Source organism: Harmonia axyridis, chromosome 4, assembly GCF_914767665.1.
Source record: "Harmonia axyridis chromosome 4, icHarAxyr1.1, whole genome shotgun sequence".
NCBI classification, from domain to species: domain Eukaryota; kingdom Metazoa; phylum Arthropoda; class Insecta; order Coleoptera; family Coccinellidae; genus Harmonia; species Harmonia axyridis.
In genome coordinates this window covers 21110379-21137027 of record NC_059504.1, presented here as the reverse complement: position 1 = coordinate 21137027, position 26649 = coordinate 21110379, and the positions used below count along the sequence as shown (strand labels likewise).

At 34.9% G+C, this 26649-nt stretch overlaps 1 protein-coding gene across 7 annotated transcripts in view; it reads right to left on the bottom strand.

The window, feature by feature from the left end:
* Positions 1-1699: 1699 nt before the first annotated feature.
* Positions 1700-26649, bottom strand: part of LOC123677502 (choline-phosphate cytidylyltransferase B-like) — a 35193-nt gene continuing 10243 nt past the window's right edge. For 4 of the 7 annotated variants that reach the window (XM_045614054.1, XM_045614053.1, XM_045614055.1 and 1 more), the window contains exons 3-5: positions 17844-18069; positions 14773-15160; positions 1700-3369 (exon numbers count right to left, since the gene is read on the bottom strand). In XM_045614054.1, the coding sequence (XP_045470010.1) occupies positions 2994-3369; positions 14773-15160; positions 17844-18069 (990 nt within the window). In that variant the 3' untranslated portion in view covers positions 1700-2993. Of the gene's footprint in view, positions 3370-14772; positions 15161-17843; positions 18070-19957; positions 20362-25706; positions 25743-26649 lie in introns of those variants that run through there. The other 3 variants (XM_045614057.1, XM_045614058.1, XM_045614059.1) reach the window with 3 other exon arrangements.

Sequence of the window (26649 nt, the reverse complement as noted above, 5' to 3'; positions counted from 1 at the left end):
CCTCTGGCTCGGACAGACTATCACAGATTATAGATAATAATATCTGTTCATTTGAAGACTATCATCAAATTTTCGTGGAGCAAATATGTAATCGCAAGAAATCAAACACGACTAGGATTCCCTAATAACAGTTAATTTATACAATGAGCGTCATCTTATCGTTAATTGATTTGGAGTAATAATAGTTATGTATATCCGAATCTGATCAACAGTTACATAAATGAAAAAATGTCTGGAGAACTTCGAAAATTATAACTGAATAGAAATAATGAAACCTTGATGGATTTTCGCGATTTTGTTTAACTAATCTAATTACTAAAAATACCCTTATAAAGCAGATTTAAGGAAAAAATAATTCTTATATCCTCTTTGTTAGTTATAATTAATCAATAGGAAATAAAAGCTGTTGTTAGCAGTTTTGTATTGTTTCGTATATCCCTAAAATTCATTATTGAAGTCAGGAAACTAGCTGACTAGCAATTTGCCCAATTGTCTGTAATTTCATAATTTTGATCCGAAAGTGGTTCGGATCAGGAAGAAGAATTCGGGGTCAAAATCAATTCTGTTCATCCGGCCGCAATCATAGATAAATACAAAAGGATCCCTCATCTATGACCGCAATGTATCGGGTATCCCAAATTCGTTATCTTGTAGCAGGAAAAAATTGATTGCATATTTTTTCGGGCTCGATTTTTGAGATAATTAATTCGGTGAAAACCACAAACTTATAAATTCAACTGTTTTCAAGCTATAAGAAAATTACTTCTACTGGTGCTATAAACATGAATCAAAATATTCAAAACATTTTTTTTTCAGTAAAAAAGCTTTTTTTTCCTTTTCGAAAATATAAATATGATTTATAAATTTCTTATCAAATTATCAAAACCATCAAACGTTTCAGTTTCACACAGCAAAGATACCTAGGGCCTATCTATGATAATCTGTGAACTTCAGATAATAAAAATATTCTGTGGCCATCAAGGTCTACGGATTTAACACCGTTATATTTATATTTATTAGTTTGAAAATGTTGAAGAAATCTAACGCTGTTAAATCCGAAGACCTTGGTGGCCACCAAATATTTAAATTATCTGAAGTTCACTGAAACTTTTGAGGATTTGTATAGTTTGATAAGAAATTTATATTTATATTTTTGAAAAAAAAAAACAAGTTTGTATTATAACTTCGAAACTAATTGCAATAAAAAAACAATGATTTAATTACACCAATGTTTTCTAATGAAAAAAATTGCTGTAAAATGTTTTTGATTCATGTTTACACCAGCAGTAATGAAGAAGTTATGAGAACTTTTCATTTCAAGCCATTTTCAAATTTTCTCTTATAGCTTGAGAGCAGTAAGATTTTCACGAAATTAATTCTCTCAAAATCGGGACAGAAAATGTGCCATTATTATTATTTTTTTCTAGCTCAAAGGGATTGTGAGATCCCTTCACTAGACAACGAATTTGGGACTCCCAATACACACTCTTGAAAATAATATGCTAGACACTTGAAATTTCAGGGTAGATTCAGGATCCAAATATTTTGGTATATAACGCATTGCACTCTTTGAAAAAGCTTGTTGAAAGTAAATGCTTTTCTTACTTTTGAAAATATTATTTTAGCTGAAATTCCATGTATGTATGTATTTTTGTTGTTCAGAATAACTACCCTCTCAAAGCTCCAATCAAAAAAAAAATTACAATGTCAATAAAACCTTTATTAAAATGACTTGCTAAACAAATATCCATATCTTATAAAGTTTTTTTGGCAAAAATTTATACATTCTGATATCTAAATGTGCACATGCCACTTACTATCAAGTTCTAACAGCACCTTAACATTGAACTGCTTCAGAAAAAATGTATAATACAAAATCAGTATAAAAGAAGGGCATGTAAAACGTTCATATATAGGCAGAAGGAATCTCTTTAGAAGTTTTTTGAAAAATGAGGGATGCAGGAGAAAAATTTGAAAAGTATTTATTTCGTGATAGGATTATTTCCAAATATTTGGAATAAATGTACAGATCATTTATTTTTACAATTTCAAAAAAATAGTAAAACACTTATGAAATTTGTATGAATATAGAAATAAAAACAATGGATGGATTATTTTGATGAATTTCTTTTGAGAATTACATATTCATTGGCACATTTACTGTACTCCTAGATTGGTGTTTATTTTGTTGAATATAATCTGTCCAATGGTGATATTTTCTGCATTTTGATTATATCCTTATTGATGCTCTCTCTTTGCTATCTGAGATTTAATATTTCATATGCACCAACCGAATAATTTGAAATATTCCTGTTTGACAAATATAATTGTTATATAATTGAAGTTGCAACGATTAAGTAAAAAAGAAAACTCGATTATTATCGCAAATATATTCATAAACCTTCATGGAATTAAAATTCTAGTGTTGAGTATTAATATTCTATGCAGTCTCACTTGGAAAATTTTTTATCAAATATCGAAATTTGATTGTTAAATATTTTAATGACCCTGAAAAAAGTGATGGAATGAAACAATTAATTTTTTTAAGAGAAGTTATTCAATTTAGCATACGCCATTTCAACAAAGGAATGATTTGTGACATTCATAATGCCAATGTCATTTCTACAGCCTGACAACTCAACAAAGGTTTAAAAAAATTTATTCAAGGCACATTATCACCAAGGTCTCCCCACATTAAACTTGCACTCTCAATTAGAATATCATTCATACAAAACACCATGAAAACTTTTCGCAGTAAAAGAATTGTCCTTTTAACAAATTCGACGTCCCAAAAAGGCCCATTAATAATACTCAACAACACTTTGGATTCAAAATTTTCCAATCACAATACTCTCAACAACAATCTGAATAATTTACATATTGAAAATAAATAAATAAATTTGTATATTTTAAAAACGTAAGACATATACAACAATTGCATCAACAGTCGAATACCTTGCGTGGTAAGTTTAAATGTGTAAACTACACGAAAATCAATGTTTCACTGATCCTGCAGGCGTGACATACTCCTCATCTTCGTCACTGTAATCATTACTGTAGTATTCGTTGAGACTAGAGGCAGCTTCAAACCTAGCGTTCTTTCTTGGGGGAGTATCATCGTCCGGATCGCCATTGCTGGAACTAGGGGAACCTGGAGGTGAACTAGGAGGACTGAGCGCGTTCATTATCTTATCTTTGGATTCGTTCCAGATAGAGGTGAGTCTCTCCTTCCCGAACAGCAGGAGGAAACTTTCGATGAAATCCCTTGATTTCTCCTCCCATTTGGCTATCATGTCATCTTTGCGTTCTCCAATTGTGTCTATTACCTTGCGGCCTTTGTCCTTCAACTCGTGCATCTTGTTTTGCAACCTGGAAAAAAAATATATATAAGAAATAATCATTTGGCGCCCGAGCAGGGACCAAATTGCCACGGTCTTCGTGTAAAAAATACTTGGAGTGAATGTCGCCTCTACATAGTGAGCTTAACTGGATGGATCTTGTGGAGGAGATATGCAAGAAATTAAATAGTGGTTATTATGCGTTGTTAAACTTAAAACAAACTTTGAACAAACAAGGACTAATGAGCGCTTATTATGCACTAATTTACTCAAGAATTAGTTATAATATAATAGTATACGGCAATGCAACTGAAAGTAAAAGAGTTTTCATTGCCCAAAAAAGGATAATTCGCCTCATGTTCAACCTACAGCCGTTGGAATCTTGCAGAGAAACATTCAAGAGGGAAGGCATACTTACATTCTCGAGTATATATCTACTGAAGGTACTCTGTCGTACGTACAAAAAGAGGAATGAAATCGAAAAAGTCGGCGATAGACATGAATATAACACCAGGGGAGGCAATCAACTAAAATTGAGTAGATTTACTTATCAAACATATAAAAAAACTCCCGAGTATGCAGGATGTTATTTTTTTAACTTACTGCCTCTTGAAATAAGAAATGCCACTACTTTGAGTGTTTTCAGAAAAAAACTGATCAGAGGTTTTTTATGATGTTTCAGAATTCAGAGTTTTTTTCACAGATACATTATAATGAAATTATTTTATATAATTAATTTAATTTTGATGGCTACGGGCTTTTGGGATTTGTGAGTGTGTTGTTCTTTTTTCATAATTCTCATCAAAAGGATTGTTGTTTCAGTTTGTAAATTTGTAATATTATTTTGCCTTTGACATGTCCAATACAATTTGATTTGTGAATGATGGATCAATAAAACTTTATTATTATTATTATAGACCTTGCTGGTCGACCTATTCCGGGTGCGATGATTGGAATCGCTGGGCGACTCTTCCCGGGTTGAGATTAAGATGTTCCTGATCCTGGAAAGCTCGTCAATGGTTAATTGGTACGATCATCACTTGGTCCGATTAAAATGAAGCTGAAGTAATCATCCAAATTATATCGAGAATCCAAAAGGTAATTCAAGGCTATCCGAATTGAATCGATGAAAATAATGCCTTTACAGCTGAATTAATACCAAACTAAATTCTCTATATCAAAAATGGCTAAATTCTACAACTCGGCTGCAATTTACTCTTTCTCTATCTTTACTCATCGAGTTCTACCATGAATTAAAATTAATTTATCAGAATTCCAGATTTCACATGTTATAAAAAACTGATAGCGAAACTAAAAAAAACTAAATAATAAGCAGGAATAACTTTGAAAAATACGAGCCGGTTGACCAACTATGATACCTACCAATGCATTGACGAACTTATCAAGTACAGCGAACAATAAGAAAAATTGAAAAATGAGAACTATGATTAATAAATGACAATTGAAATTGGAGGATTGAAAATGGAAACTACAATAATACAATGATTACATGAATTTAACGTTAAAACATATTATTAACTTATTGCGTGGAATCGGACTATGAGTAAATAAACCAAAAAACGATATTTACTAATTTTATAAAACAAAAAATGAACTGTGATGCAGTTTTCAATTTTTTTCTTGAAAACCAAAAAACGCAAAAATGAAATTGAGCTGACACTTTATGCGGGCGAAAAGGCATTCAATAAAATTTTTGGGGGTGTTCGTCTACGATTCCAAGGGGTAGAAAAAGCCAACCCTCAATCTTGTTTCGCTATAACTTTTTCCCTGAAAATTTCCAAGTTTCCTTTCGAGAATTTCTGTAACCAACATTGAATTTTGTTGAAATAAATAAACTTTAAATAGTTGAGTATATGTCCTTCACTAAATTTATCCGATTTTGCCTTCGTCATCTATCTTTGTGTACAGTCCATTCAGGAATTATTGACATCCCGGGTGGCTTTGGAAAATCGAAATTAAGTTGGTACTGGCTCATTCAGTAACATTTTAAATTGCAGATTTCGGGTTGGCATTGGAAATGCCATTGACAGGAGGTTAGATTTCAGTTTGTTTGTATTATTGGTTTTGATCGAAGAAATTTTGAAACTTAAAAGTTGTATCAATTTCAAACACACATTGATTAGTTTATTTGAGTATTTCTCACAGTACTGTTTGAAAAAAGAAGAAGGCAAGTCATTACAACCTGAATTATTAGTGAAAGAAAACCTGTGCAATACGATTTCACCTTCAAAGAATCATTGAATGGTTTGATTGTTACCAAAAGCAACCAAAATATATCAGCCTGGATGGAATTTGACTAAAAAGCATCTGGATTTTAATCAATCAAAGATAACATTACATAAACTTAATTGGTTACAAGTTCAAAACAGTTAATAAAAGGAAAATTCTTATTGATAAACAGAAAAATATAATGAGTTGAGTACGCTTTTATGGTGAATACAGAGAATATTTGCAACAAAATGTGAAATTAATTTATCTGGAGGAAACTTGGTTATTTGAAAATGCCAGAATTATTCAACAGTGGATTCTAGAAAGAAAACAAAATATTTTTCAAGTATATTCAAGGGTAAAAGTAGAAGGAGCACTATTTTGAATGATGGATATTTGGATTTTTACCTGGATGTTTTGTTTTGACAGTGGTGATCATGAGGATTATATGAATCTATGAAGAGAGAATTATTTTATAATTGGATTGCCAAACAAAGTCTTGGCATTGCATCTATAGTTTATTTATATTCTATATTGAAATTAAGTATTGTTATATCTGTTTTTGTTCTTCAATGAGTAATCCAAAAATCTAATAATTTCCAATTGCTTTGTAGAATTTTTACTGAGTATTTAAACGAAAAATATATTCAGAAGAGTAACTTCAAGAATTTCTTCACCTCTTACCCACTTGAAGATAATAATAGAATGCAATAAAATTTTAAAATTCACCAATTAAAAATAATTTCATGCAAAAATGCTTTTAGTGAGTGAGTTAAAGCTGTTATGGGCTAAATAATTTATGTAATTTAATAGAAACTAGTATAAAAGCATTTCAATAAAAAACAGAAAACTCGAGTACAAATAGTACCTATATTGTTCATACAAGTTTAATCAATCATTCCTGTCATGAACAGTTTCGATAAATAGTGACTAATGTCAAAATTTTTCATATACTGAATGGATTCTTTGAATTTTATTTGTCTTATTATGATATGGCTCTTCCATTCACTAAGCTACACTATTTAAATTTATCAACCAGTTTTTTCTGTTTTCTTCATCAGTTTAGACACCACAGTTAAAATGATCCATAAGAGTTATTTGATAAGAATTTTGCAAGCAGGTTGGTGTCCAGTGACCATCAGTATAATGCAACAATTTTTGAAAAGTCTTTGGTGAAAAGGAATATGCATATTTTAATGATCTTCAATGGGATCTTTCTTGGGCGACTCTTTAATGAATAGATATCTCTTCATTGGATTTCCTTGAAATGAGATAGCATTTCACTATATTTTTACGTTATATAATCTGAATTTCAATTTATGAAATCATGACTGTATGCGTCCCTTCGTAATTTCGAAAATTCAGGATCTTTCGGATACAAAAATGATAAAAATAATTTAAACTGGTTATTTCTATGATGAACCATAGCAATTTTTAGTGATATTTTTGTAACCAGAAATAAAGCCGCGACTAGACGTTCATGGCCTACTTCGATGTCAATAATTCCTGAATGGACTGTACAGTCCATTCAGGAATTATTGACATCCCGGGTGGCTTTGGAAAATCGAAATTAAGTTGGTACTGGCTCATTCAGTAACATTTTAAATTGCAGATTTCGGGTTGGCATTGGAAATGCCATTGACAGGAGGTTAGATTTCAGTTTGTTTGTATTATTGGTTTTGATCGAAGAAATTTTGAAACTTAAAAGTTGTATCAATTTCAAACACACATTGATTAGTTTATTTGAGTATTTCTCACAGTACTGTTAGAAAAAAGAAGAAGGCAAGTCATTACAACCTGGATTATTAGTGAAAGAAAACCTGTGCAATACCATTTCACCTTCAAATAATCATTGAATGATTTGATTGTTACCAAAAGCCGAACCAAAAGCAACCAATATATCAGCCTGGATGAAATTTGACCAAGAAGCATCTGGATTTTAATCAGTCGAAGACAACTTACATAAACTTAATTGGTTACAAGTTCAAAACAGTTAATAAAAGGAAAATTCTTATTGATAAACAGAAAAATATAATAAGTTGAGTACGATTTTATGGTGAATAGAGAGAATATTTGCAACAAAATGTGAAATTCATTCATCTGGAGGAAACTTGGTTACCTATTTGAAAATGCCAGCATTATTCAACAGTGGACTCTAGAAAGAAAACAAAATTTTTTCAAGTATATTCAAAGGTAAAAGTAGAAGGAGCACTATTTTGAATGCTGGATATTTGGATTTTACCTGGATGTTTTGTTTTGAGAGTGGTGATCATGAGGATTATATAAATCTATGAAGAGATAATTATTTTATAATTGGATTGCTTAACAAAGTCTTGGCATTGCATCTATAGTTTATTTATATTCTATATTGAAATTAAGTATTGTTATATCTGTTTTTTGTTCTTCAATAAGTAATCCAAAAATCTAATAAATTCCAATTGCTTTATAGAATTTTTACTGATTATTTAATCGAAAAAAATATTCAGAAGAGTAACTTCAAGAATTTCTTTACCTCTTACCCACTTGAAGATATCTAATAATAGAATGCAATAAAATTTTAAAATTCACAATTCACATTTAAATTTATCAACCAGTTTTTTCTGTTTTCTTCACCAGTTTAGACACCACACCACAGTTGAAATGATCCATAAGAGTTATTTGATAAGAATTTTGCGAGCAGGTTGGTATCCAGTGTCCATCAGTAATGCAACAATTTTTGAAGAGCCTTTGGTGAAAAGGAATATGCATATTTTAATGATATTCAATGGGATCTTTCATGGGCGACTCTTAAATGAATAGATATCTCTTCATTGTATTTCCTTGAAATGAGATAGCATTTCACTATATTTTTACGTTATATAATCTGAATTTCAATTTATGAAATCATGACTGTATGCGTCCCTTCGTAATAATCGTAATTTCGAAAATTCAGGATCTTTCGGATACAAAAATGATGAAAATAATTTAAACTGGTTATTTCTATGATGAACCATAGCAATTTTTAGTGATATTTTTGTAACCAGAAATAAAGCCGCGACTAGACGTTCATAGCCTACTTCGATGTCAATAATTCCTGAATGGACTGTATATCATTCTAGTTCGCATAAAGCTATCTTTATTTCGGTCATGAAAGGCACCAGTAGAGGCGCTACGTACGCTTTTGTTGGCGTTGCCAAATCTGAAAATATTTACTACCATTCCAAGAAAGAGGCGCACTCTCTCTTATTCCTTATATGGCGATAGTGCAATCTATGATCTTCATTATACATGCTCCAAACAATTTTGACAACATGGAATAAGATGCATTCTATGCATCTTAACACGGAATAAAGTTTGACGTGCATCCTCTGTCAGAAATTTAAAAGTTGTCGGTAATTTTTAATCATAATTAATTAATTTTCGTTTCGTCTGTGGAGAAGAGGAAGTAGCATAAATGTAATCTCCAAGAAGTATAAACAAGAAAGTTGTAAATCTCCACACCAGTCAGTATACTTTGAATATTATGTTTTTATTTTTGCAGAGCAAAAGTCTGACAAGAAATCATATAGGGCCAATTGCACCATTCAAAAAATAAACGCTGTTTACCTAATCAATGTTCAGTACTAATCGATGATTATAATTTCTACCGATTGCACCGTTTGATAATAATCGATGTTTAGCTAAACATGAGATATGTTTGGCAACATTTCAAAATATCGACGGTGATCATAGAAAAATCAGGAATTTCAATTTTCTAGTATAATGTTCTCTGTTCTTGTGGTGACAAAGTTAAAATAAATCACAAATTATCATTATAAATTATCATTGAATGATAATTCACGATCTGAATCAGAATCCATATTTCAATTTTGAAATTCCTCACAAAACCAAACACAGAAACATATAATGTGACACCAGCAGGTTATGTCCATAAAGACATAATGTTAATGGTTATGTAATAAGTCATATGTTTTGACGTTTTGAGTTGCGCAGAACCATAGACATTAAATCAAATTGATATTAGGTCTATGCGCAGAACCCTGTTTAAAACTAATCGGGAAAATAAACGTCCAAATTTTCCTGTTTGGTGTAATCGGTGATTAGGCCACATTAAACGTCATTTAACAGATGGTGCAAGAGAAATCAGAAAGTAATCAATGTTTAAATTTTTAATCAACGATTAGGCAAATGGTGCAGCTGGCCCATAATATGATATAATTAAGGACTAAAAAATGAAAAGAAGAAGATGAAATCAATAATTTGAAATTCCCGCGCTAAAACGCACAAAGCGGATGTGGCGCCATCTCCAACTGCCTTTAAAGATGTGTGAGACAAGGATGCAAAATATAGCATCAAATTTATTGGGGAGTAGTGCGTCTCATTCTTGTCTCTATATATAATATAAAATATTATTTTTCCATACTCAAAGGTCACGAGAGTCGAGAATCGTGAGAAATGTTAAATATAAAGGCTGTATGTGCCCTCTGAAACCATTATGAACTCTTAAGGTAAGTATAAATCAAAAAAATCTACCATTTTGTCTGAAAGTTTTTCAGGCATGAGTAGACATACCAAGGTTTCTATGCAAATTATGCATAATCATTGTTTACACTAATCAGGCAAATTAAACAGGGATCTGCACAACTCAAAACGTATATGACATAACCAGAAACATTATTTCTCTATGGACATAACCTGATTGTGGCACATTGTGTGTTTGTGGTTAGTTTTGTTAGAAAAGTCAAAATTGAAATATGGATTCAGAATATTCAGATTTAGATCATAAATTATTATTTAATAATTTAATCAGGCAAATTTGGACGTTTATATTCCCGATTAGTTTTGAACAGGGATCTGTACAACTAAAATGGTATATGACATAACCAGAAAGATGATTTCTCTATGGACATAACCTGATTGTGTCACATTGTGCGTTTGTGTTTAGTTTTTTTAGAAAATTCAAAATTGAAATATGGATTCACATTCAGATCATGAATTATTATTTAATAATTTATTTTGACTTTGGCACCACAAAAGCACAGGACATTACACTAAAAAACTGAAATTCTTGATTTCTCTATGATAAACGCCGAAATTTTGCAACGTTACCAAAAATATCTCCTCTCTAGCTAAACACCGTCAATAAGCAAACGGTTAGCAGTAGAAAATATAAACATCGGTTAATACTAAACATTGATTATGGAAAAAATGTTTATTTTTTGAACTGTGCAATTGATCTTTAGGAAATAAATGCGAGGATAGGATAAAACCCTTAGAAAATAGTAAAGGAGGTTATATCGAAGAAATTGGCGGACCAAGTAAAGAACTAGTACAAACAGGAATTGTCAAAAAGGATGAACGCTATCCTGGATAGGAAAAATGGACATTTGCAATTTATGGAAGCTAGGAGACTGAAACTGGAAAAATCCAGAGCTCTTCATAAATTCCTGACAAACATTTGCAGCGTGGAGATCTGGTTAAACCAGAAGATTTGGATAGCTGCAAATGAGAACTACCTCATAACCTACAAAGTAAAATCCAGGAGCATTCTACTTTCGACACAAATGTTATTGCCAGCGATGAGAGAGTTCAATGTATAATAGGCGAGGGACAATGGTGTCTTTGGCATATTGATTCAAATGTTTGAATCACTATGCCAAAGATCAGGTCAATGGAAGGGTTTGAGATTTGACTGAAAGAAGACAACTTGGCTTCAGTCAACAACATAGCCATCTCCAGCCGAAAAAAATGATTTCTACAGCACATAGAAAACTGTGAGAGCATCAACGAGATAGACGAGATGTTGCAGTGGTTGAACTACAGGGAACCGCTGGCAGCGTCTTTGGACCTGGATACCAGCCTTACCGCGTTTAAGAGCATACAGAAAAAGCTTTAGACACTGGAAATCAAGCTGAACTCGAGGAAACACACCGTGAAAGGTTTGCTGGACAGGGCAGTCAAAATGACGAGATCAGATCATGAGTTCTCCAGTGATATCAATGAGGAATTTGAGAGTAAATTCGCAATGGTTAGGGATTTGGCTTGTATAAGGAGGTTGAGGTTGCAAGATGCTCTTAAGTCCCAAATCTTTTACGAGTTCAGAGGCCGAGGTCTGGATTCAAGAAAATTTGTCAGTTTTGGCAACAAGTTAGGTTGGTAGAGATAAGATTTCCACGTAGATGCTACAAGAGAAAGCATGATATAGTAGCTGCTGAAGGTAAAGTTTACCAGGAAACAATCGACAAATTGTCCGCGATCTGGTGGAAAGAGACCACTACGATGCAGATATCATCAAGAAAAGATAGGAACAAACAGCTCGCGAGTTCAAGAAGTTTCGTCTGCTGATGGCTTAGAGGGAGATTTCCCTCTCTGAAGCCTTTCATTATTTCGGGCCCATCCAGGAGTGCACCGAGCTCCTGGAACGAATCAAGGGCCAGACGAACAAGTCCGATTCTGAACAGTATGGAGTTGACGTTGAGCATGTGCAACTTCTAATTCAAGGCTTCGGCCCTTTTCACGCTAGTATAATGAACATCGAGGTAAAGATTCTATCTTATTTAGTCAGCGGAAACGCTCCGATAGGGGTCAAATGCAGCTACGGCTCCAAGATCTAGCAGAAGATTACTGAGGTCCAGACTCAATGGCAAGATATTCTGAAGCTGGTAAACGTTCGGAAGGAAGTCTTGGACGAAGAAAAGCAGGTGCATATATTCGATAAAACAGCCGAAGAAATAATCTCTGGTATATACAAGACAGAGGCTGACTTGTCCTACGTTACCTATGGCCAAAACTTGGAAAGTATCCAAGATTTTCGCAGGAAATATCAGACTGTCGAAAGCGAGTTGAAAGTGATCAGGACAAAATGGACTTTATACAGCAAGAAGCTCATCGAGAAGTTCCCAGATACCAAAGAGCACATTGACGACAAGAGGGAAGATGCGGTGAAAGCTTACAAATATCTTGTTGTGTGCGCAGAGAGAAGAAAAAATATAACTTCCAGTAATCTGAACAATTCAAAGTTTATATAGACCAATAAAAAAATCTACTGGTTTGGATCAACGAGATGTTAGCTAGAGTACTACGTCCCGAACTCTCTCAAAGATTGTTGAAGGCGGAGTTACTTGTGGAGGAACACGGCGAACTGAAGGTGGAAATCGACATCAAAGACAAAGAGATGGGGAGACCTGCGTGGATTACATCAAAGATAACCACTTCATGGCCCAAGACATATCCGACAAGATAGAAATTCTGAAGCTTCGATATCTGCTTTTAGGCACTTGGGAGAAGCGAAAGGACATCTATGATCAGAACCTGGACGCTGAGCTGTTCAAGAGGGAGGCGTCACTTTTGGTTGATAATGAGGAAGGACGCTCTCAAAGAGAAACTAGCAGATAACATCTACAAGTGGAAGATCTGGTCAGGAAGCATTGCGACTTTGAGGCGAACATCAAGGCTCAAAAGAAGACCGTTGGGTGCTATTTATATGATCAAGGAAACTGGAGAAATGAAGAATACCATTGATTTAGCCACTGTACCGGGTATGTACAGGGTGGGCAAATAAGCGAGGTCAGCGGCTATTTCTCAGGATCCACTCATCGTAGAGACTTGCGGTGAAAAATTTTACTACTAAAGTACACTGGGAATTGTTTTGAAGTTCATACCTCTACCGCTAGGGGGCGTAATAGCTACCGTCGTGTAGAAAAATGAATTTTACTCGGAAATGTTTCATATGAAGTTGAAGAAAGAATATCATCACTGTAATCCTTGGAAAATTCTCTATCTTTTTGAATTGTCACTTTTGATTTTACGACCTCAAATAAGAGTAGGTGAAAGGGAGAAATCTGACTGATTGAAATGCCTGTAACTTCAGTTTGGCTCAACATTTTTGAGCAAGTTAGATCTCTTCTGAAAGATAATATCTTGTTGATTGAGGACAAAATATAGTCATGATAAATTTGTTTTTGCTGCTTTCGGTAGGGGGCGCTAAGTCAGAAGTTCATTGTTTTGTTCATTTTACTCCGAAATTTCAAATGTAATGATAGAATTTCCTCAAAAGAAACAGAAATTCCATCAAATTTGCATGAAAAAACCTGAAGGTCGCAAAGCGATAATTTCAGGCGTTCTGAAGTTATGGCCGAAAGAAGATATTATTCAACTGATGCACTGCGAAAAACCAAATTGTATCTTTAAGTTCTAAGAGAAACAGAAATCCCATCAAATTTGTATGAAAAAACCAAAAGGTCGCAAAGCAATAGCTCCAGGCGTTCTGGAGTTATGGCCGAAAGAAGACACAATTTAGTTTTTCAGTGCATCAGTTAAAGAATATCTTTTTTCGTCCATAACTCCAGAACACATGAAGCTATCGCTTTGCGCCCTTTTGGCTTTTTCATACAAGTTTGATTGGATTTCTGTTTCTGTTGAGGAAATCCTATCATTACATTTGAAATTTCGGAGTAAAATGAAGAAAACAATGAACTTCTGACTAAGCGGCCCCTACCGAAAGCAGCAAAAACAAATTTATTATGACCATATTTTGTCCTCAATCAACAAGATATTATCTTTCAGAAGAGATCTAATTTGCTCAAAACTGTTGAGCCAAACTGAAGTTACAGGCCTTTCAATCAGTCAGATTTCTTCCTTTCACCTACCCTTATTTGGTGTCGTAAAATCGAAAGTGACAATTCAAAAAGATAGAGAATTTTCCAAGGATTACAGTGATGATATTTTTTCTTCAACTTCATATGAAACATTTTCGAGTAAAATTCATTTTTCTACTCGACGGTAGCTATTACGCCCCCTAGCGGTAGAGGTATGACCTTCAAAACAATTTCCAGTTTGTTCTCTTTATCACTTTAGTAGTGAAATTTTTTACTGCAAGTCTCTACGATGAGTGGATCCTGAGATATAGCCGCTTACCTCTCTTATTTGCCCACCCTGTACAGTCTAGGGAGGGAGCATTGTAACGAGACCGCAAGCCAGACGCCACTGCGTCCTTCTAGAACAGACAAAACATTTCGAGGCCTAGCTGTAATGATGGAGTATCTTCAGTAGAGAGAGAGAGGGTGGAGATAGAGGGGAGAGAGAAAGAGAGAGAGAGAGAGATTTAAATTGTAGCATCGTCCGAGTTAGAAGCCAGGAGCTTTTCAGGCTCCTTAAAGGCTATAGAACTGTATATGTGATCCCCAATGGCGCATAAAATACGATCGCTCACAAACGATATACTTGCCTGATCTTCTTCTCGCTCAGGTAGGAGATGTTGAGTTCTTTGGCAGTGTAACCTCTGGCCAGGTTCCTCCTGACGTATATGTCGTAGTCCCTGACTATCCTGGCGACTACATCCGACGTCGACACGCCCTCCGTCCTCTGTGTGGCCACGAACATACCTTTCGCCTTCCAAGGCGCGTAGATGTCATTGCTGTCGTCCGTACCGTAAGGGATGTCGTCGTGGGCTATGAAGTCGATCTTGTGCTTTGCCACGAAGACGTCGTCCACTTCCCAGGGCGCGTCCCTGACTATCTCGTCCACGTACCTACAATGCCGCACCGCTTCGTACCTCTCGTACTCGCTCATCACCGTTCTGCCCTTCTTGCTGTGAGTCAATTTATCGCTGCAAACTAAAAATAATAACGTTAGAACATATACATCAATTCTTAGATAAGATAAGAAAAAATTTCGTAGACGGACACATAGGTGGCGCTACTAGTATTTAATCCATATGATTTTTTGTTAACCCTAATCTTGAAAGAAACGTGTATGAATTTGACAGCTATTAGATTATTAGTACGTGAGATATAGCATATAGGGCCAATTGCACCATTCAAATAATAAACATTGTTTCCATAATCAATGTTTAGTACTAGCCGATATTTATAATTTCTCTCGATTGCACCGTTTGATAATTATCGAAACAGAACATATGTTTGGCAACATTGCAAAATCTTGACGGTGATCATAGAGAAATCAGGAACTTCAGTTTTCTAGTATAACGTTCTCTCCTCTTGTGGTGACACAGTTAACATAAATTTTAAATTATGTATTATAAATTATCATTAAATGATAATTCACGAATCTGAATCCATATTTCAAAGTTTAAATTACTCACAAAACCAAACACAGAAACACACAATGTGACACAATCAGGTTATGTCCATAGAGAAATAATGTTTATGGTTATGTGATAAGTCGTTTTGAGTTGCGTAGAACCATAGACCAAACACACAACGTGACACAATCAGGTTATGTCCATAGAGAAATAACGTTTATGGTTATGTGATAAGTCGTTCTGAGTTGCGTAGAACCATAGACCTAACACACAACGTGACACACTCAGGTTATGTCATAGAGAAATAATGTTTATGGTTATGTGATAAGTCGTTTTGAGTTGCATAGAACCATAGAACTAATATCAAATTGATATTACTTCTATGCCCAGAACCCTGTTTTAAAATAATCGGGAAGATAAACGTCCAAATTTTCCTGTGTAGTATAATCGGTGATTAGGTCACATTAAACGTCATTTGAAAGATGGAGCAAGAGGAATCATGAAGTAATGTTTAAATTTTTAATCAATGTTTAGGCGAACGGTGCAACTGTTCATTTGAGTGAAAAAACTTTTGTTTGATAATTAAGGAAGACCATCTCAGTGCAATGAACTTCGTGAATCGGTTGGATAAAAGGTTCTCCATATGGTATCAGAGAAAGGCACAGGTTTTGGGGTATATGGGCCTAAAACGAGGATATCTAGATCCCTGGGCAGTAAGCCTCTATCTTGCAAACCGAGACACTAGTTGTATATACGTGCATTCAAGAGTGTCTCAAAAGAAACCTAAAAGGGGCGTAAATTCACATCCCTACAGACAGCCAGACCAAGCTGATGTCCCTGGAATCATATAACCAGGGGTGTCTGCTTACATGGAGGAGTGCCGTAATACCATAAACCAGCCTGTCAGTAGCAATAAAGAAACTCTACTATGGGTACCGGAGGATTGTGGGATTGAAGGAAACGAAAAAGCTGATGAACTTGCAAGAAGTGCATCAAGGTTAACACCTGTTGGTCCTGAGGCTTTCTGTGCACTTATAAAACACCAATATAAGGAAGAGGTCCAACAATGAGAGTGGGAAAATAGAAAAACCCTCTGGAGGAACACTCCTGGTCTTGCTCAGGCAAAGAAATTTATGTTGCTTTCATAGACCTATACCAGGAAGCTCTTGAAGCTACCACGGGCTGAGCTCTGGGAAGTGGTGGGACTGCTGACAGGATACTTTCAGTCCAAATACCTTTTATACCGCATAGTTATGAACCAATCATATGGGAAAGTTAGTTCTGGATACTCACAGAGTAACAGCCAAGGCATCGTTAACATTATCGATGGCCTCCTTATGTTGTATGAATAGGCAGGATTAAGAACAAAATAACAATTTGGACGCAGTTCCAGGAAGTCTAACAGAGCTGATTGAGTAATAATAAAAAAAAACCATCAACAGCGTCAATAACATAGCGTTATTTGTGCTAATGGAGGGATGAAATCGCGAAAAAACAGCCCCTTTTGAAGAAAAAGAAAGTGCTGTTTTATCATAATCATCTGAAACCATTTTCAGCTCAAAATTTGAAAAAATTGGGAAAACAAGAGGTTCCTATTCTCCAGAAGCGTACAAAAACATTGAACCAGTTAGAATACGTCTCTGTTTCAGCAATCAGTTATCGACGAAAGCCGATAGAGGGTCTTCGTGTTCCTTCGCCGGAATCACTAACTCGATTCTGTGGTTGAAGGCGGAGCTTCGGTCAGCTGTTCCGTAGATCCTAAATTTATAATAATCCGAAAATGTCAAGGCTGTTACCTATCTGATGAATGTTACGACAACTCGTAAATCGTAAATAATTAAAAAAGTATTTAGTACTTAAGTGAGAACACTATTTCGTCTTCTAATTGAAATTGACAGAAGTTGAATTAACATAAATTGATTTTTGGCAAACTGATTAAAATGATTGATTAGCAATCATTTCCAAAGTTTCATGTTCAAAGATCATCGATCTATTCCTGAAAATCTATGGAACGTTATATTTACAAATTCCCGTTTGATAAGGAATTATTGAACTTGGCCAGAGGTCAGTGTGTTTCCGTTTCATTTTTTGATACGTCAGTCTGCAAACGCAGACGACCGATTTTTTAAAACTTCGACCTTCATTCAAATGACAAAATACATAAATGGACTTTGATATCTATTGTATTCGATTTCGAGTTATACCTCACGTTGTGGGGAATTTCGTAGAACCACAGAGGAAAAACCATTACTTACTTCCAACAATCAGATAAACGTTGGGGAATAAATTTTTTGCTTGCAACAACTGTCTGGCGTGACCCTGGTGGAACAGGTCGTAGATACCATCGGCGTAAATCCTGATTGGCCTGGACACGTTACCACTTCTAGCCATTTCGATAGTTATCTTTTTTGTATAATCGCACATCTCCCTATTTCGGATGGCTTCGGGTTCATCGCTGAACGGGGCCTCCCGGCAAAGCGACTGGAAAAAGAAGCAAAAACCATGTTAAGCCTTACAATAGGATTATTTTCGATTGAAGAAATTATTTGCTTAATTCATCTTAGTATGGAGGCTACCCTCTGACGTTCGTTATATTTGACATTTACATCTTCTCTGGATTTATATAACCATAGAGGCCGATAAGAATCAGTGGCGTATCCAAAATGGGGATGAAGGGGACTGTCAGACCATAGAATAATAAACATAGATAGAGGGAGTATACGCAATTTTTACACGTCCTAGACATGGTAAAATTACGTTGTCGGATTGTCATATATTTTCAAATCCACAATTTTACTATACCGTTATGAATGTATATTATATTGAATGAAATATATTCATTTGAGAGTTAAAAATGCAAATTTGAATATTCAGAATCCGATATTTTTCCTAATTGTCGAATTGATAATAAGCAGAATATTTATTATTTTCTATATCATATCTACCTTCTGAAATCCAAGGTTTGTCAACCTTTGCTCTCCTAGTGTCATCGGTTGTTTCAAGTCGTTTGGCGCGCTTGATGTTTGTTTTCTGAATTTCTGATGTCTTTAGGTAATCATCTCAATATATTTTGAGTAAATATGAAACATTGATACACTATGGGACATAAAAATTGCGTTCTTTGCGGAGAAACTCGCGAATTGAGTGAAATATCGTATCACTGATATGTTTTAATTTCCGCGCGCTTCATGTCAAATTTGATTCAAGTTGGGGACTAAATTTGCTTACTGAAAATGATGAATTTTTATTGTATTCACATAAATCGAACCAGACTCATCATATAAGAGAGCAACAGAAGCCGTGTTATAACATTGACAAACTCCACTCTTCTCAATTTTTGAGCGCCCGTTCCCTGAACAGATCACTCTACCATTTTTTTAAATGTTCTGTAATTTTGAGCCGGATATGATCTCGAAGAATAAGGTTCGTGCGTGATTATATTGTATAACGATATCAAGCTTAGTGTTAAATGTCGTGTGAATAGCGTCATCAGAATCATAGAAAATTCGATCAAAATATCGGAAAAAGAACAAACAACTGACGTGAAGTCAGGGGTTTTTCCGTGTTTTCGTCAATATCCTTTGAAAGTGAAAAAAAAGCATGGTCTTCCAATGATTAAATCGTGGACAAAAACTAGTATTCATTTAAAAGCATTGCATCATCATATCATGGGTTCAGTATACAGGGTGTCTTATAAACCAACGTCAACTCGGTGCATGCTGATAGCTTAGGTCATGCCCGACCAGAATATCCAAATTTGATTTCAATAAAAGTGTCTCAGTTTCAGAGATTTCGACAGTTTTATGAACATCATCAAAATCTACACCTCAATTATTGTTCGGAAATTTTACTTAAAAGGCTAAGTTTTGTCGTAACTTGCCGAGTTAGTCTGATATCATTGTTTTTATAACAGAAACGATCTAAGTTAGATGTAGAAATTTGAAAAATTAAAAAAGTTGGAACCATTCCGTTTTTCTCAGTATACCATAGGAACATTGGGAAAATCTTTGGTCATGTTGGGTAGGCTGATTCGTCTGTAATTTTCGGTCGAAAGGAGAATAACAAAAAACCAACATTTGTAGCTGTAGCACTCAGAACAATGACTAAGGTGTATATTTTGACGATTTTCATAAAGCTGTCGATATCTTGAAAACTAACACACTTTTAATAAAATCAAATTTGGATATTCTGGTAGGACATGACCTAAACTATAAGCATGCGCCGAATTGAAGTCGGTTCACTCTGTATAAAGTTAGGTAGACCTTCAAGAGTCGGCAGTGCTCAACTCTTGCAAAAGTAGAAAATTTTAAGGAAATTGTCTAAGAAGCCGAATTCACTGGATCAATATCGAACAAAACTAATAACTTACTCAGCGAACTGTGTATGTAACCTAATTTCACTTCCATTACATAACCCCACAAAAACGGTAAATATCAATATTTTTCCGGCTACAAAAAGATTTTATACGCTGTACCACTCACATTGAAAACCATCTTGTGTCGTGACCTTTTTCCTGTTAATTTCTTCCACATACTGTGTCTCCCAATTATTATAGATTACCGATATTGTTGTATACCTTGCGACACACCAACAGCTACTGATAATGTCACCAAGGTTTATCAACGAAATTTATCGGAACATTTGTTGTAGGATTTCCTATGAACGGCTTCAGAATCCCCCCTGTAATCGAGAATCGAACGCTATTGATATCTCATACGTTCGAAACGGCACTTTTAAAAAAAAAAATATTACGTAGAGGTGCAGCGAGATATGTCTACAAAACAAAGGTATCTGTGATAATCTTGAAAATTCGATAGGTGTCTACATAGATAAATATGAACATTGGAGTGGTCGCAAATGACGAATACATTAAGCATAATAACCAAAAATGTGTGAAACAGTTATATTTTTCTTTTAATTTAAATTTTCATTTTATTTTCATTTTTATGTTTCACTCTTTCATATTAGGTATAGTTAAGAGAAATTCATTGTTTTTCCAATACGCTCTATTAGTGTGACGTCACACACCGCCATTTTTGGTTCTCCTGTCAGTGTTCGGAATCCAAACAAATAAATTGTCATTCAAATTAGTACGGTGTCGTTGAAGGAATTGGCTTATTTTCATAAATAAGAGTATTTGAGGAACGATTTCAGTATTAATTGATAGACAGAAGGAACGAGGTTAATACCAGTAAGTTTGAATCCTGTATCATTCCCCAGATTTTGTAAAAAGCCGTGTTTATTAGTTGAACTTCAAGTTCGAGCTTACTGGCATTAATCTCGTACCTTCTGTCTATCAATTAATAGTAAAATCGTTCCTTAAATAATCTTATTTATCAAAATGAGCCAATTTCTTCAACGGCAACGTACTAATTTGAATGACAATTTGTTTGTTTAGATTCCGAACACTGACAGGAGAACTAAAATGGCGGTGTGTGACATCATCACTAATAGAGCGTAGGCTTTAGTTATTTGTTACTCGCTTTGTATAAGTCCGTTCGGGTTCCACTAGATGGCGTTTGAAAGATGAGATTTCGTGCTACAAAAACTTATCTGACAGTTTTGTGATTAATTCACTCAGTTGAGTATGAGCGCGCGTCAAAGATGAACATTGGCAAAGGGAAAATACGCTATATTTTACAGTTTTCCTTCGATAAAGGCGGCTGAAAATGTAAATAGTGTCTATGGTCCTGATACTGTTACAGCTAATTACACGCAATTTTGGTTTCCTCGATTCCGTTCCGGTAATTTCGATGTCAAAGATGCACTGGAAGGCCAATTGTCGAAAATGTCGGTAAAATCATGGTCATTGTCGAGTCCGCCCGTCATGTTAGCACAGCAGTTTTTGCTTATTTGAAGTTCTTCCTCGATAACTCTCTTTTCATTCTAGGTTTATGGTTAAGAGTTTACCTCAGAGTAATAAACATAGATAGAGGGAACATATGTCATATCCAGTAAGCAAATTTTGTCCCCAACATGAACTATCAAATTTGACAAGCGAGCGGAAATGAAAACATAAGTGATAAGATATTTCCCTCAATTCATGAGTTTCTCCACGAAGAACGTACTTCTTATGTCCCATAGTGAATCAACGTTTCATATTTATTGAAATATTTTGAAATAAATGCCTAAATATATCAGAAATTCAGAAAACAAACATCAAGCGCGCTAAACGACGTGAAACAACCGATGACACTAGGAGAGCAAAGGTTGACAAATCTTGGATTTCAGAAGGTAGATATAGAAAATGATAAATATTCTGCTTAATATTAATTTGACAATTAGGAAAAATGTCGGATTCCGAATATTCAAATTCTCATATTAAATCGGGAATCACTCAAATAAATATACTCCATTCATTAATATACATTCATAACGATATAGTAAAATTGTGATTTTAAAAATATATCACAATTCCACAACGTAATCTAACCATGTTGGGGGCATGTAAAAATTGCGTATACTCCCTCTATCTATGTTTATTGCTCTATGGGGTTTACTTATGTATCCTCCTCTCTTTTTATTGGTAGAATTGACTGAAGGAATGAAAAATATAGGTTGTAATTGTAAATCTTGATTTTTATGAATTTAATGTTGGTCAAGTCTATGATCTTTTCATAAAAACCCTGTTCATTTTTGGTCCAAACCGCAAAGTCTTTTAATACATCATACGTATTAGCAGGATCGAAATTTAAAAAAAAAAATTTCTGCAGAAGCATTAAAAAAAAAGTGAGTCCTCGTCGTTATTGTTTTCACGAGAAACCCCATTAACTCGTGAACCGTTGAGTTTTCAACCAAGTAATGGCATATTGGTGAAATTGTCATCAAATATAGTATCTAATAATGCAATAATTATTGCATTATTAGATACTATATTTGATACACCTAATATATTATAATATATTAGGTGTGCCATTTGAAATGAGAAAGTAGTAGTAGTATGTTTCCGGTATAACCGGAAATTGTAAAGATCTGAAAATATCTTAAAGAAAAAAAATCGTTTTCTCAAACTCCAACATGCAAATTTCCAGCACAAAATCATGACTAGTTTCTCATAAACGTCTAATAGACCATCGCGGTGAATTACCCTGTATAAGAGAGTTTTAAAAGTGAAATGATAACTCAAATATTCATGCCGAATATCAGGAGGATAATAGCAACAGAACACCTCGTCTAGATAAACTAATCAGAGAATGGTGAATCACATCTCATACATTAGGCCAATTGAAAAGCCCCTGTTCTGATGCACAGATGGCGGTGCTAGTATTGAATCCATATGATTTTTAGTAAGTACCAACCTTCAAACGATACGTGTCAAAATTTGACAGCAGTCCGACCATTAGTTTGTGGTATATTGCGTTGTGAGTGTAGCTACTTTTGTTATTTGAAAAAAGATGAAAAAAAAAAGAATTTCGTGTTAATAAAATATTCCTTTTTGAAGGAAAAAAGTCAGTTGAAACAAAATTTTGGCTTGATGAAGAGTTTCTGTCTGCACCAGGAAAATCAAGCATCATTGATTGGTATGCTAAGTTTAAACGTTGTGAAATGACGGCGAACGCAGTGGACGCCCAAAAGAGGCTGTCACCGACGAAAAAATCAAAATAATTATGAATGACCGTAAAGTGAAGTTGATCGAGATAGCATACATTGTGAAGATACCATCTGAACGTGTATATACATCATATCATTCACGAATATTTGTAGATGAGAAAGCTGAGTGCAAAATGGGTGCCGCGCGAGCTCACAATCGATCAAAAGCAACAACGTGTGAATGATTTTGAGCCGTGTTTGAAGCTGTTTAAGTCCAATAAACCTGAATAATTTGCGTCGATATGTGACAATGGATGAAACATGGCTCAATCATTTCACTGTGGAGCCCAATCGACAGTCAGCTGAGTGGACTGCACACGATGAACCGAGTCCAAAGCGAGGAAAAACACAACAGTCAGCTGGCAAGGTTATGGCATCTGTATTATGGGATGCGCAAGGTATAATATTCATTGATTACCTCCAAAAGGGCCAGACCATCACCAGCGATTATTATGTAGCACTATTGAATTGTTTAAAGCTGGCAAGGTTATGGCATCTGTATTATGGGATGCGCAAGGTATAATATTCATTGATTACCTCCAAAAGGGCCAGACCATCACCAGCGATTATTATGTAGCACTATTGAATTGTTTAAAGCTGGCAAGGTTATGGCATCTGTATTATGGGATGCGCAAGGTATAATATTCATTGATTACCTCCAAAAGGGCCAGACCATCACCAGCGATTATTATGTAGCACTATTGAATCGTTTAAAGGATGAAATCGTTAAAAACCGGCCCCATTTGAAGAAAAAAAAGGTGCTGTTTCATCAAGACAATGCGCCGTCCCAAATCAATGAAAACAATGGCAAATTTGCATGAATTGGGCTTCGAATTACTCTTGCATCCACCGTATTCGCCATATCTGGCCCCCAGCGACTTTTTCCTGTTCTCAGACCTCAAAAGAACGCTGGAAAGAAACTTAGGGCCAATGAAGAAGTAATCGCCGAAACTGTGGCCCAGTTTGAAGCGAAAGACAAATCGTACGACAAAAATGGTATCGAAAAGTTGGAAGATCGCTATAATCGCTGTATCGCCCTCGAAGGCAACTATGTTGAATAATAAAATCGAATTTTGCCAAAAAAATGTGTTTTACTCTGGTAGACCGGGGACTTTTTAATTGGCCTATAATTCGCCTCCAAGGGTGCAATAGGCGCATAAAAGAATGGGGGCACAAAACCACCTGTCAGTGCATTTGACATAGCATTTATACATTTATACAGAACATCTTTATAAAATGAAAATATGGAAAACAGAAAATCAAAACACCTTCAAGCCTTCTCCCATAAATATTATTATTATTATTTTCTCAATGTCCAAAATGAAACCCGTCGTCAGCGCACCAGGACCGTACTGGGGGAATTCCGCGTTGTTCTATTTCCGTCCAGCAATTCCACTTTCATCCTCGTCCAAACAGCTGAATCATAGGCGATCTCAAACACGCCTGATTTTAGTGACGCATAAATACAAATGATGATCTCTCCAATTATTATCAGCGACAGTTCTGCGAAGAAACGGCTCGTTCGATTTTTATCAAAATCCGCCTAGAAGGCGGAACTCTATGGCCTTGATCTCGATAACAAACCTACTGATAAAAAAATACACTAATCTAATACAGCGCGATAGCGCGGGATCATTGAATCGTGGAGTCCCCCAAGGGTCAAGAACAGGGCGGCAAATTTTTTGCTTCTATCTTGCTCGGCACAGAAAATTGGACATTTCGATAGTTATCTCGGATAGATTGATTCTGTAGATTTCATGGAGATATTTTAACAGAAAATCCCTGTAAAATTTCAACCCTTATGACGGCAAACTTGATTGATGAAATTTAAATGGAGAATGACAGTATTAAATAAAGGGTGTTAGTGAATATGTGCGAAAAACTTCAGGGGGTGATTCTACATGAAAAAATAATGAAATGTTGCCATTTAATTCAGTTCGCAAATGCTTCCGTATTCCTAGTATTGAAGTTTATTTATTGCTCCTAATATTTTGAAAAAAAAAATGGTATTCCACTGGAATATTTCAAAATAAAAATAATTTTTGATTTCCTCGTTCAATTTGTGACAAAAAATCTATTTGCCTTTTTTCGTATAAGGCGCCGTTTTCATACAATAAAATAAAACATCTTAATGCGTGTAATTTCTTTGATAAATTATTAGATGGTTATTGATAAAGTTAAGGTCTTTTATTTTTTGCATAAAAGTGGCGCCCCATACGAAAAATTATGAGAAATTTTTTTTTTACAAATTGATTGATAATTCAAAAATCATTTTAATTTTGAAATATTCTAGTGGCGTACCATTTTTTCTTTCAAAAAATTAAGAGTAATAAATAAAATTCAACACCCCTCACCTCGGAATATGAAGCATTTGTTAACTAAAGAAATATGCCTTGGCTGAACTATCAGCCGGGGCAGTCAATCTACTATTTTGCTGCCTAGTAAAACAAATAACTATAGTTACACTGTTACACATAATATGATATAATTAAGCACTAAAAAAATGGAAATATTATTTCTTTACATACTTGCACGTCGAAATTCATCATCATAACCAATGTAAGAAGAGAAATACCGAAATCACTGGAAACAAACCCGCACCGTACAAGAGAACCAAAGTATAACTTTTCACTTTATGTCTAAAATTCTCTAAATGTCGAACATAATTGTTTCTCAATTACCGGTACATTGTCAAAATGTTCAAATTACATCATGCTCTATTACGAAATTGTTTTAAAATATTCCCCGATAACAAATGACAAATGAAAATTGCCCGGAATCAGATCATCGGTTTGCGAATATTAGAGATAGAGGCATTAGAACTAAAGCGCCGTTCGCCAGTCTGGCCAACACGACAATGACGCAGAAATGTCAAACGCGGCAGTACCTAAGAACCTATTTTTCTTCTGTGGAAAAAACCCCGCACGTTTTATATGGGAAATGGCTTTCCGTGAATATGGCTGAATTTTTGATATGTTGTAGTTCTTGATAAACTGATCAGAAGTATGTATAGCCACAAAGCTCAAAAATGGACAGTTTTCGAGATATGGAGCTTTGAAAATGGATTTTTTGCAATTTTCGGGGTTTTTACTCATCAATCGGGGAGCTCTCATTTCTAGTTGGGATGGAATTTGGATGTTCGGCGGCCAGAACCCGATTGAGAAATGATCTTCCTTGGTTATATTAGGCACCGCCATCGATAATTTCCTATACACTGCTCCACATTGGCTATGAAATGAGATACAAAATCCAAGATCTTCCATACATATTTTCATGCCACAAGATGACGCCAGAATAATTCACATGACCGAGAAACGACATATTGTGAAATTTTTTTAAGAGATACTATAATAACTGAATCCTCATATATCTGATGTCCAATAATATCAAATATGTTAGCCAAAATGTTCATAACCAAGCACCGCGAGCTGTAATGGGGGAAAATGGGAAAATCATAATCATATATCCTCG